The sequence below is a fragment of the Marmota flaviventris genome, chromosome 2 (assembly GCF_047511675.1).
Source record: "Marmota flaviventris isolate mMarFla1 chromosome 2, mMarFla1.hap1, whole genome shotgun sequence".
In the NCBI taxonomy this organism is placed as follows: domain Eukaryota; kingdom Metazoa; phylum Chordata; class Mammalia; order Rodentia; family Sciuridae; genus Marmota; species Marmota flaviventris.
In genome coordinates this window covers 34,335,400-34,349,904 of record NC_092499.1, presented here as the reverse complement: position 1 = coordinate 34,349,904, position 14,505 = coordinate 34,335,400, and the positions used below count along the sequence as shown (strand labels likewise).

At 35.8% G+C, this 14,505-nt stretch overlaps 1 gene segment (V, D, J or C); it reads right to left on the bottom strand.

Moving 5' to 3' along the window:
- Positions 1-3,734: 3,734 nt before the first annotated feature.
- Positions 3,735-4,300, bottom strand: LOC139704604 (T cell receptor alpha variable 14/delta variable 4-like). The segment is given in 2 exon segments: positions 3,735-4,087; positions 4,252-4,300. Coding segments are annotated over 2 exon segments (402 nt in total).
- Between the last annotated feature and the right edge of the window lie 10,205 nt (positions 4,301-14,505).

The following is a 14,505-nucleotide window of genomic DNA, read 5'->3' as shown; positions in this document are numbered from 1 at the left end:
GGTGGTGCATACCTGTAATCCCACCAGCTCAGGAGACTAAAGTAAGAGGATCACAAGTTCAAAGTCAGCCTCAGCCACTTAGCAAGGCCCTAAAGCAACTTAGAGAGACCATGTCTCTAAACAAAATATTTAAAAGTGCTAAGGATTTTGGCTCAGTGGTTAAGCACTCATGAGTTCAATCCCTGGTACCAAAAAGGAAATGAAAAAGTGGAATGCCATCAAATTAAAAAGCTTCTGCACAGCAAAGGAAATGATTAAAAATGCGAAGAGAGACTGTACAGAATGGGAAATAAAATCTTGCCAATTGCTACTAGAACAGGCAATTAATATCCAGAATCTATAAAGAACTCAAAAAACTTAACACCAAAAAAAACCAAATAACCCATTTAACAAATGGGCAACAGAACTAAATGGATTTTTCTCAAAAAGAAGAAACACAAGTGGCCAAATAATAAATAAATATATGTTCAACATCTCTAGCAATTATAGAAATGCAAATCAAAACTACACTAAGATTTCGTCTCACTCCAGTCAGACTGGCAATGACCAAGAACACAAACAACAATAAATGCTGGTGAGGACACTGGGGAAAGGCACACTTGTACATTGTTGGTGGGACTTGACACTAGTGCAACCACTCTGCAAAGCAATAGGGAGAGTCCTCAAAAAACTAGGAATTTAACCATCATGTGACTATCCTACTCTTTAATATTTATCCAAAAGAACCAAAATCAGTATACTATAATGATTCAACTACCTCTAAATTTATAGGCGTACAAATCACAATAACTAAACTATGGAGACAACACAGATGACCATAATAGATGCACAGATTAAGAAATTATCCTATATATACATAATGGAATTTTACTTAAAGAGAAAGATTGAAATTATTGCATTTGCTGATAAATGGAAGGAAATGAAGAATATCATACTAAGTAAAATAAGCCAGACTCAGAAAATCAAGGGTCAAATGTTTTCTCTCTTTTATGGAAGCTAGAGTAAAATAAAGAAGGAGGGGAGGATTGGATATCATAAAGATGTAGTTAAGATCAATAGAGTAGAAGGAGGTCCAGAAGGAGAGAGGAAGGTATGGTAAACTGGAAAAAAATTAACTTTAAAAACGTGCTATATGTATATATAAATACACCATATGATTTTTCAACTTTATGTGTAAGTAGAAAGACACAAGCAAAAATAAATAGATGAGGGAATGGAAGACCAGTACAGTAGAGAAAAGAATTGGGGGGAGAGAGGGAGGAGAGGAAGAAAAAGCGGGGGGGGGGAACATGAACCAAAATCAAATTCCATGCATATATGATTGTTTCAGGTTAAACCCAACTACTATGTATAATTATAATACTGTAATTTTTTAAAAGTTGAGAAAATTAGCATTTACCTGAATTAAAAATTAATAAATAAGTGGATATTTCATGTGTAAATATGTTCAATAGATATAATTCCAACTTTCTGTTAAAGCATTCTTTGGGTTTATATTTTTTTATTTAGTTTAGTGGAAGGTTATTGAATATGCAAAAATTAGGAAAGATTGGAACATTTATGTTGAAAAATAATTCTGCAATAAATTAGTAAAAACTTCATGGTAAACTTTACTGCTTAGAAGTGATTTGTCCTAACAGGTAGTAAAATTTACTTCTTTCTGTGACTGGCATAGAATGAAACAGAATAATAAAACTAAAAAAATCAAGCAGGAAAATATTATACTAAAAGTGGGAATTTAATATTTTTTAAAGTATGGTAACTGTTTTAGGAGAAAATGATCCATTATCTACCTGTAAAGAGGTCTCTGTAGGGTGGATCCTCCACATTCCCAAGAGTCACTAGTTACTGAGCTTTCTATAGATGGGAAGGGTGAGACAAAGCTTTCAGTATGGGAATGGGGCTCTTCCATGGTAGAGTTGTTGAGAAGATGTAAGGAACACTTAGAACAAATATTATAGCATAATAGACACTTTTAGAAAGTAAATGTGTGTATCTTTTACTCAAGGAAAGCAAACATAAGTCAAATTCATTAAATTGTATGAAACAGCATGACTTTTCTTTTTTTTTTTTTCTTGTGTATTTCTCTTTAATATTTTTAAAGAAAAAATAAAATTAAAAGTTAAGTTAAAAACTGAAGGAAAGATTTCATATAGTAATAAACAAAAGCCCTTACAAATCAACATAAAAACTACTCACCAAACAGAAACGTAGAAAAAAGGCAAACACAATTACCAAAAGACAAAAACTGTCATTAATAAAAATATAAAATATGGTCACTATCACAAAATACCAAAGAAATATAAATTTAAAACAAGGAAACATTTTTATTACATCAGTTTGACCTTATTCTTTCCTAGCACCTATTGCAATCTATAATTAGTTGTTTGTTTATTGTCTATCTTTGCCAACTGAACACTAAACTCCTTGAAAGTCAGGGCATTATCTTTCTTTCTTTACAACTGTGTCCTTAGCACTTAAAGCAATACCTGGCACAAGAGGGTGCTCATTAAATGTTTATGCAATATGTCAATTAACAGGGTTGTTTTTTTTTTTTTCCTCACTATTGACAAACACTTTTGTAGCTAAATGCCTGGTATGGTTCTAATTATTACACGAATCTCAAAACATTTCATTCTTAAAACAGCCCACAAAACCTGCCATGGCGGCACATGCCTGTAATCCCAGTGACTCAGGAGGCCGAGATAAGAGGATCACAGGTTTGAGGCCAGCCTCAGCATCTTAGCAAGACCCTCAGCAACTTATCAAGACCCTGTCTCAAAAAGTAAAAAGACTAGAGATGTAGCACAGTGACAAAGTGCCCCTGGGTTCAATCCCCAGTCAAAAAAATACAAAAACAAAACCCACTTGACTCTATTTTTATCACCAATTTATAGACTGACAAACCAAGGCACAGATTCATGAGGTAACTAACCCAAGGTCATACAATTGACAAATAGAATAATAGAATCAGGGTTTAAGGCAAGGTCTTCTAATTCCAGACTTTATGCTTTTTCAGCACAATACTTTGAATTCAATGTAATATATCATAATATTAACATATGATCCTTTTCAGTAACTTCATCTGTGATTTCGCACACACTGATTTCAAGGTCTTCCTTATTTTAAGATACACTAGAAATATAATCTTTATTCAATAAATTCTTAATGGAAAATTTGTTCTGAAAATCCAAGAGTTCATTCAGATTTTTACTACATTTCAGTCATAGGTTTCTGAACTACTCTAGTCATTTCTATAAGCTAAACTTTATATTCAAATGACAAATTCTTTATTGTGCTTTTTCTTCCCTTTTTATCTTCTGTCAAAAATTCTGAGCTGGGTGTGGTGGTGACATCTGTAATCCCAGCAACTCGGGAGCCTAGTACAGGAGGATAGTGAGTTCAAAGCCAGATTCAGGAACAGCACTAAGCAACTCAGTGAGACCCTGTCTCTAAATAAAAGAAATACAAAATAGGGCTGGAGATGAGGTTCAGTGTTCAAGTGCCCCTGAATACCAAAAAGAAAAAAAAAAATCTGTATCCACGTTCAATCCAGAGATTCAGGAATATGGCTGATTTGATTAGTGAGAACTCTGATGTGGTCTATGAACCTAGAGAGGGGTTCCTCAGAGTGAGTGTTTTCCCTCCAACCCCAGAAATGAGCTGACACAGCCCTGCCACTTCCTGTATGGGGTGGTAATTGTCTACCTTGGTCCCTACAGCAGGTGGCTGTCTCAGGCAGACCCTGGATTTTGTGTACCTCCCTCCAACAGTCCTCCCACTGTGCCCTCTCTCAGTGCACAGAAATACACCCCTGAGTCCCCCAGCTGTGAGGCTGAGATGACAAGCTGGATGGATTTGCTGGCCTTCTGCAAATTCACTGAGTAGCGACCTTCTGTGGCATTTTGCTGGCTGTAAGAGTTCTGAAGGATGAGGAAGACTGTCTCCCCACTGCTGGGCTGCTTGTACCAGAGGAGACCATAACGTGAATCACTGGTGTCATAGGAGCAGAGCAGGGTCACAGCCTCCTTTTCCTGCACCCACATGGCTGGCTGGGCCTGAGTCACCTTCTGGGCAAAACTGTATCCTGAAGGGAAAAGGACAGAATCAGAAAGTTCTGGACAAGTGGTGGGAACAAGAAAGGATATTTTTGCTCCCTGCTAACCCTCCCTTCTAAAATCCCTTTAAAGCTAATCTGTTCCCAGTCCCTTGGTCACAGAGGAGGCCCCTTCACACAGGGACCATCCCTACTCAGCCACATGGACACCATGATCAGCTTTAGCAGCCTGGGCAGCACCATTTTGGTGTTCTTCCTCTAGATGAAAAGGATCTGTTTCCTCTTGGATTTCAGGCGCTGCACTGGGAGGGGAGCCTGACAGGGTGAGGGAGGAACTACTGGGCTATGAGCTGGTGCTGCACCAGAGCAAGAAACAGAGGCTTCCTGGAGCAGGAGGTGGCATGTGTCATCTTAAACTTCTCTGTGGCTGGCTGATGGTCTCACCAACACAGACTTCAGATCTGGCACTGGAGTCACACTAAATCTGATTATGCCACAAACAGGACAACTGTTCTGCTCTCTACTAAATGGAACATTTTTCTACCAGGAGGATGACTAATTAATTAAAGAGGTACAATGAAATTCTTCTCATACTATTTAAATCCATTATACTGCTCATTTACAGAAATCCCATGATTGTACTTTTGTTATTCAAAAAGTGTCCATGTCCAGAAAAGATATTTTGACACTCTCATGACAAATTTTGAACTAAATTTTGATTTCAATATCTTATCATAAAAACATGAACAAGGATAATACCAGATTCCAATATATATGTAGTCTTCAAGTAGAAGGAAAATTAACTCAGGTTGCTGAATTTGTGGATCATTCTGAAGAAGGCGAAAACAAAATATATATACAGTGATGTCAGCATTTTTCAATGTAGTTAAAAAACCTCCAGGACTCCAGAGACCATGATGTTTCTTACTCCTATTAGCCTCTTCTTAATCTGACAGTTTGATTGAAAATAGCTAAATACTTAAATATATATGATGTCTTCATAGAAATTTTTTCATGAAGACAAAGTTCCACACTATAGGAGTCACCACAGAAGCTGGGGAGAGGGTGATGCTTGAGCAGATGATCATGCTGAATTGAACATGCCTTTCTGACTGCAGTCCTTAGTAAGGATCTCTTATACAACACAGAGAAAAATTCATGGAAAAGCTCCTTAATTTCATCTCAGACCCAGAAAGTTTGGTTCCAAAGTTTGCATAGAAACACTACAAAAGACAGATTTCTTTGATCAATGAAGACAAGATATTACCAAAGCCAGAAAGACGCCCCCCCCCCCCCCCAGAAGAGCCAACTGGTCTCCAGTGAATGCTGGCTTAAGTCCTCAGAGACAACACATCACAGTTGGAACATATGGGCTGCAATGTTAAATGAACACCTACTTGGAGGAAAACTTTCCTAGCATAGCAGAGAATGTGGCCAGTTCATGCCTTTCCTGGGACCAAAAAGTTCCATAAATATAGTAAAGATGGGACATTAACAGGAATACAATCCTGTAGAACCATTTGATCATCTCCAAAACAATTTCACAAAGGTACAACACCTGCATGAGTTGAAGCAGCCTCCTATCAGAAAGCCACAGCACCTGCGATGGACAAAACTCAGCTTGATTTTATGTTCCCTGCCTGAGTTCATTCAATTCATGTGAAGCACGTTTGTGGGACAGTTAGGTGAGACTGTCCTCACTCAGAAATTTCACTTTTTTCATCTCTTCTCTATCCTCTGAAAATTTGGAACCAAATGAAATGTCCAAAATCAAATTAAGTACTGAATCATGCTGCAATACAGCTTAGTAGTAGAGCATGTGCCTAGCATATGTGAAGCCCTGAGTTCCACCCCCAGTGCCACAAAGAACAAACAAAAATCAGGTGAAATTAATTACTGTATCTGACATGCTTGAGCCCCCATGTCCTATGTAATGCATTGTTAACCTAAGCCCTCGAGGCCCTGCTTTTCCCCTTCACAGGAAGTCATATGTTGTCTTGCTATGCACTAGTCACCAGTAGGTACAGGTAAATCCCAAATTATACAGATTCCATCTTTCACAAACTTAACTAGATAAGTAAACTCATGAACCAGTATCCTCATCAGCATGCCAACTGGTTGCCTTTCCTGGCCTCTCATTTCATCAGCCCTTACATGGCCTAAACCTAGATGACCTGATGAAACAACCCAGAGAATGATGCCTATGAACCTTATAGAAATGACCTAAGTGCTGTTACTACCAGGAGAACAAATAAAGTACAGGGAACTGATCCTAAGTGCATTTAACAACTAATATGACATCACTCATCCTAAAGTGACAAAAATTAAAAAGTAACTCACATTAAAGATCTTAAGTAAGATTCTGTAGAGAATGCCCATCAGCAGACAGTGCTCAGAATACAGGCACTGATCCAGGATCCTTGAAACACACAAACACTGATACAACCTATACAGTGTCTCTGAGACTGTCAGAATAGAATTCTCCAAATTATTAGAAACACTCAGAGTGATATCTCCTGTCCAATCCTTAATTTTTTATACTTTAAGTAGTATTTTCTCACCTCAATGGTAGAATGAACATATTTCTAATTTATTCTGTTTTGTTCTTCTACTAGCAAAATAATGTGGTTTGGTACAGGTTTTATTGAGGCAATGGCCACAATAGTGTTTTATTTCAGCTCTACAAAGCCATTAGTGTAAATCATATCTAAAGACTTGCTGAATATGTCATTCAATGCCACTTCTTGAATAATCCAACTCATATCTCAGCCTCAAGAAGCATAGATTAAGTGACTTTTGATTAATAAAATTAGACTTAAAATGTTAGAAATGTACTTACTGATAAATAATCAAGGTAGAACTGGTGCAGTTAAACTCATACAAAGAGAAGGACTCACCCTAATTGTATACACTGACATAAAACTCACCTGAAACTCTCCTTTATCAATTGTCATTATGGTGGGATATATATATTTTTTTCTTTTTTGGTAAAAATAAAAATCAGATCTTCAAGGAAATAAAAACACTTGAAATGATGATTGTCTTAAATGAAATGACATAAAAGTTTTAAACATTGAGGAGCAGGAGCAACTGAGATTGGTGCAGAGATGGAGATTTCATATGTACCCTGTGGCATTAGCTTCCTCTATCCAAGACTCTGGTTTCTTCAGAGGTTTAAATATGATTCAATTCACAGGATATTCTGCAAATTGACAAGTAGAAAAGAACACATGAAGTTTGCCTGGACTTAGGGATGAGAGGGTGTGGTTATAAATGGAGAACACAGAGGCTCTGAGGAGACAACATTGTTCCACATCATGATTGTGCAATGGTTACACAGATCCATATGATGCACTGGAATTCAGTGTTCACAGACAGAACTGTACACCAAAGAGTTAATTCTTCTATATAATAATTTAAGAAATGATATTTAAAACGCCAGGAAAATAAAGTGATTACACTTTCTATTTTTGTGACTGGACTCAGTCTAATATGTAACGCTATTTCCTCAATGTGGAAAACAAAATGCCCCAGCCATACCCACTGTGGAAGGCAAAATCACACCACCAAAACAAATCAGTTCCTGACCCCTGTAATGCCAGTTAATTTATATGAAGATAGGTTTAAGTTGAGATCTTTAACTAGAGAGTATATAGGAATATATGAAATTTGAAAGCAATCTTGTGTGTGTTTTGGAGAGGGACACTTGGAAATGGGAGATAGATGTCAGGGTGACTGTGAAGGCAGAGACTGGAGGGGGCAGCCCCAAGCCCCAAAATCCTGGTGGCCATCAGTGCTGAGAGGGGCCAGGAGCAGATTCTCCCTACAGCCTCTGGATGAGTGCATCCCAGAGAAACTGAATTTAACTTCAGGCCTCTGAAACTATGACCGAGAAAAAAACATTTCCATTGCTGTAAGCCACCAAATTTGTTACAGAAGCAAAAGGGAAATGTACATGAACCATGTTGAAGGTCCAAAGCTTGAACAGCTTGGATCTGAGATAAGTGATTCTACACAATTTGGCTGGGTTTATTTTGTTTTATAATGTGTGGGCTTTGTTTCATTCTTTTGGATAAATTGTCACCTTAGTAAGACAGATCTTTTCGGTGAATAATAACATACCCTCTCTCATAACCATGAAACTTAGTGATAAAATGTAAGCCACGCTTCCCTCTCACTCCATGACCAGTCTTTGGGGAAGTGGACTAATAAGGAGTCCACTTATTTGTCCAGGACAGAATCTAGTGATAATATTGAGGGAAAGAAGGACAGCCAGTTGAAGGAGGGGGCACAACATTAGCCACTCCAATTCAGATGTTTTAAATCAAATTTATTCTAAAGATTACAAGAACAAGCCAATTAGCTGATAACTAACATCTGTAACTTAGCCAGAAAGGATCCTCCTCACCACACCAACAGCTATCCTTAATACGGGAGCTCTTCAAATTCACCTTCCTTTCTCAAGAAGTCAAAGACTTCAGGAATTTATTTTTTATATATCATAGAATTTAATTCAGTCTAGACATAAAGATTGCATTTTCACAAGACTTTTGTGAGTTAATTATTAATCAAATTCCTTCTGTAATCCACTAGTAAGAGTTGAGTAAAGTGGGGATTAATATTTATGTATCTAGGATTGTACATATATACATATATATTTTTTTCATATACACAAAGAACTAAAAGAGAAATAAAATTAACTATTGAGTAATAAATTTAACTGTCTTAATAAAATGGAGTTCTATCAAGAAAGAGAAGCATGATAACTGGAAATAAATTTCTTCAAAATAAATTTTGTTCGTATAATTGGAGTTTTTATAATAGGATGTTTTAGGATGAAAATGTATAGTATAATAGTTATATAGTGAAGCAAATTACATATCTGTTCTTTTCCATAATAAGTTTTTGTGTTGACAAAAAGAGCTAAAATCTACTTATTTGACAGAAATCCCTAACACAGTATCTTTAACTATATGCCTTATATTGTATATTATATATCTAGACTAGTTCATCCTATATATGTACTTCTCTGTATTCTTTGAGCAAATATTAGAAACAGATTGTCTGAGTAAAAAATCATCAATTTCCCATTTGTTGTATCATACATATTTTCTGTGTTTGGTGCATAATATTTTCTAGTCAGAAAAAAATAACTAACACAATATCTAAAGAGTCAAAAGCCAGCAATCATAGGGATTACAATGTTGATCACAAAGGGTTATTTATATGAAAAGAGCCTGAACAGCAGATGTAACTCATCTTCAATATCTAGATTTCAAGGCAAAATAGTTCTAATTCCCCCTTAAGAATATGTTAAGTACAGCTTTAGAATTGCTGATCACGTGAACATACCAGGAGTTGGGGATTCCTCCTCCCATGCCTTCCCTATGTATCTCCTCATCCACCTGTCCAATTTTCACTATGTATATGTATAGCAAAAGTTTGTGCTGTGTGACTTTCCTAACAAAAATGTTAGGAAAAATGTTAAGTAATATATAGAAAAAATATTAAGCACCAGGGTAATAATGTACCTAAATTTCTTACTATATACTAATATGCTATTTGCCACTTTTAAACAATATGGCAAATGCTATTAAGGAAAGTCTGTAGTAAGGGAAACAGATGGGGCTCAGCCCTGTAGCAGGTTTGAGTACAGGTTGCAGGTGTCTGGGAATCATCGTGCATCAGCTGCACAGAAGTAGATAGCTGAGTCTCCAGGTTGGGCAGCTGTGATGTTCAGGGAGAAGTGTTTAGCTTTCTTATCCAACACAACAATGAGTCTTTGGATTTGATTTATCTCCTTATTGAATGAATGTCTATAATCATCTGGAGACTTTTTCTAGCTTCTTGCTTATACCAAAGGAAGTAGACTGAACCACTGTCTGAATAAGTACAGTTGAAAACCACGCTGTCTCCCTCCTGGACACTCAGGGTAGAAGGACGCTGCTCCACCTTGTTTCCTGGGCTCACACCTTGGAAAGAAGAAGAAAAACAAGAAGTTGGGTCATTACTCTCCAGAATTTTATTTTCCTGCAGGACATTCAGGAGATCTAAATAAACCTAATCATCTCCATACATTAAGAGAACATTCAGTAGTATACTCTATTATCCCCCAATCCTCAACTCACAGCTCAGCTGTAGCCAAAAGAACATGAATAAAGAATAAATCACTGTCTTCATTATTCTTCCTTTAGACCACAGAAATCTCTAGCCAGGAGAGCTCCTTCTGTTATCAGGTTGTCACTTTGTTTCCTCTAACAATTATAGTAGCTTCTCTTATTACCTACCCAGCCAATAAGAAAAAGGCTTCTGACATCAGCCTATGCATTCAGAAACTACCACAAAGAGCATGCCATCTATTCTGCACCAGCTGGGGTAGACTTCCCTCTTGTGGTCACAGCCTTAACTCTGGAATCCCTGGTAAAATGGTCTCTTTCCTTCCCCCAAGAGGAACTCAGATACATAAAAGTGGCAATAGGTGTAATAAAATAGATATCAGATCAGAAATTAAATGCTCAGTGAGTATGTAGAGATCAAGGTTGATGTTCATGCACTCTACAGAGCCATTGTTAATAAATTGGAAAGTGATAAGTGCTGCTGGTGTTGATACAACCATTGGCTGACTTGTTAAGTTTGAAATCAAGGAAGCACTCTTGTAAATGAGGGAACACTTAATACTTTCCCTTTCAGCAAAATCTTTCTCCAAGATATGTCTATGACAGAAAATCTCTTCATCAAAGGAACTTATAAGCCAAAGAACAGAAAGACAGAAGACCACTGAATATTGGAAATGCACATTATATCAGACTCTGCTGGTCCAAGCCTGGTCCTGCCCATAATTACCATTCCCCAAGAAGAGGCAATGCCAAAATCAAACTGTGGCATCTTCCCTCAGTAAAAGTGCCTGGTATAAAAGATCAAATTTTAATCATAATAATTTTAATGTACAGGATTCAAAATATGTAACCACACATAAGTTTTTTCTTGATGTGACCTTATATTCTGAAATCAAAAGGATTATTTCCCATAAATGCAATGACTGTCTTATATCTTCCCTGGAATTTCTTCTTAACCTATGAGCCAATCCTCCTAGGATGACCTTTTGCTGCCTTGATTAATGATTCTTTACAGATTTACACTATAAAGTCCTTTCCCCAAAACTTTGATAAAGTTTTTCAGCTCTGCATGTTTCCAGAATTTTTTCCATTTGCCAAAAAGCCTACTTTCATCTACTTTAATTCCTTGATGTTACTTGAAATATCTATAAGATAAAATCTATAATTTTTATTATAGACAATATCTATAATAAAAAATCTAATTGGAAAGCTTACCAATTGCCTGTATAAGATAAGATAACACAAAGGGAGGAAGCAGAACCAGAAAAACTAACCATCAGCAATGGCTTCAGGCAAACCAAGATGACCTCACTTCCAGAGTCAAGGCCCCTTTCCACCAATTTGTCCTCACTACTCCCCTGGAATCACAGAGAGTAAATCTAACACATTTCATGCCATTATAGATTTAAGGATATGTGTGATGACAATGTTTGACTCAATAAATAAGTGTGTATGTGTGTGTGTATAAAATATTTCCATATATATAACATTCATCCTTTCTAAGTTTTTCTATTACTTGCCTATTCTTCATGTAATAGAATTTGCAATTTCTCGGACATAATTCCGTATTCTTGGATAGAGATAGTTTGGGTTAATGTTTGCCTTTTTAAGTTGTGACATTGAGAAAAAAGATTTTCTGCCACCTTTAGGGACTATCAGCTGCAAGAGGACAAAGTTGTCCTTAGTGTCTCAATTTCAATGATCATCCTGACTGACAATGTACAAGTGATGCTGACGATGTTGGTATCCTCCCTTCAGGGATGGCTTCCTGGGCTAATGAATATACATTGCTACATTTAGGAAAGGCCATAGAGATAATCTGAGTGTTGAGAATGTCCTGTCACTTATATCTCACTCCAACAGCAGACAGTGAGTGGTGATGGACTGATTTGTTAGCAGAATAACAAGAAAATAAGAATAAAAAACAATGCAAGGGACCAATGCAAGAATGAGTTGTTTCTTTAAAAAAGTAAACAAGATTGATTAGCCCTTAGCCAAACCAGCTGAAAGAAAGAGGGAGAAGACCCAAACCAATAAAATTGAAAATAAGACTTTCTGAATTGAGCTTTTGCAATTTATTGTATTAGATTTTCAAAATTTCTTGTTAGCAATTTCATTTTCAAGCACTACAATTAAAAGTGATGTCAATAACTTTTACTCAATACAATATTATGAACTGAATTTCTGATAATTTCTGTTTGATAGGAATGATGCAACAGATATAGAAGTTCTTAAAATATGCTATAACAATATTATTTCATAGCTTAGTTGGAAAAATAACTTTTGTTAAATCTAGAATTTATGTTTCTAGGGAATTGATTTTTGTAACATGAATTATCTTCTTATACAAATCAATTTTCTGTGAGTCTGACTTTAATTTTAAATGTAAATTAATACATCAAAATTTTAATATTTGCACAGATATTTTCTATAACTGGTGGATATCTGATAACTTGATAGAGACTCCATAATGTGTATATAATTCAGAATGCTTATTCATGCATCCTGATGCTGTATTTTTAATTATAAGAAACATTAATTTTAAAATCATCCTTCTTAGAAAAACTAAGTTCTAAGTTCATTCAAAATTTTACACATAAATGGAATTCTACTTCATCATCAGTTATTATCTTTACATATAATTCCTATATCTGATCAGGAAAACAATCCCAACTACAATAGCCTCAAAAATAAATAAAATAAATAAAAATAAATAAATAAATAAATTTAAAAACACCTGGGAATAAACCTACACAAAGAGGTGAGAGAACTCTACAATGAAAACTATAGAAATCTAAAGAAAGAAATTGAACAAGACACTAGAAGACTGAAAGAACTCCCATGCTCATGGATAGGCCAAAATAATACTGTCAGAATGATGGTGCTACCAAATACAATATAGAGATGCAATGCAAACCCCATTAAATACCATGGGCATTCATCCCAGAATTTAGAAAAAAAATGTCCTAAAATTCATATGTAAGAGTAAGAGACCTACAGTAGCCAAGTGGGAAAAAGGAAAAACAGCTATTCTGGGGGCATCACAATACCTGACCTCAAATTATATTAAAGAGCTACAGTAACAGAAACAGCATGGTACTGGCATAAAATGAGATGCATAGACCAATGAGAAAGACTGGAGACACAGAAAAGACCATACAGACACAATCATCTCATTGTTGACAAACATACTAAAAAGATATGTTGCAGAAAACGTAGCCTTTTTAATAAATGGTGATGGAAAACTGGATATCCATGTGTAGAAGAATGAGGTTAGATATCTCTCACCCTGCAAAAAATAAATAAATAAATAAAATCCTCAAAAATGTGTCAGCAATGAATTAAACCAGAAAATATGCAACTGCTAGAAGAAAGCATAGGGTCAACACTCCAACATATAAGTGCAGGCAATGATATTCACAAAGGATTCCTAAGACTCAGGAAACAATACCAATTGTAAATAAATGGGATGACACCAATAAAAAAAAAAAAAAAAAAAAAAAAAAAAAAAAAAAAAAAAAAACATTTGCAACAATCTAAAAGGAATCAATTAAAAAGGAAAGAAAGAATCTACAGAATGAGAGAAAAATTTTGCTAGCTACTCTTCTGACAAAGGACTAATATTCAAAACATATGAAGAACTAAAAAAAATAACAACAAAAATGAAGTAATATCCCATTTAATAAATGAACAAATAAACTAAACAGGCATTAATCTAAAGGAGAAATGCAAATGGCCAATAAACACATAAAAAATCTGCAGCATCCCTAGCTATTCAGAAAAATTCAAATCAAAACTACACTGAGAATTCATCTCACCCCAGTTAGAGTGCCTACTATCAAGAATATAAACAATAATAAATGTTGGAGAGCATGTAGAGAAAAAGGAAGAGTTTGACACTGTTGGTGGGAATACAAATTAGTACCACCAACCACCTTAGAAACCAATACGGAGGTCTCACAAAAGACCAAGGATGAAACCAATATATGACCCAGCTATACCACACCTGGGAATTTATTCTAAAGAATTAAAGACATCCCACTATAGCAATACATGCATACCCATGTTTATAGCAGCACAATTCACAATAGACAAACTATGGAGCCACCTAGGTGATTATCAGTGGATGAGTAGATAAAGAAAACATGGTGTGTGTGTGTGTGTGTGAGTGTGTGTGTGTGTGTGTGTGTGTGTGTGTGTATATACTGAAGTTTTTATAAAGTCATAAAGGAGACTGAAATTATGTCATTTACAGGAAAATTGATGGAAGTTGAGAACATTAGGTTAGGTGAAATAAGCCAAATTCAGAAAGTGAAGGGTCATATGTTTTCT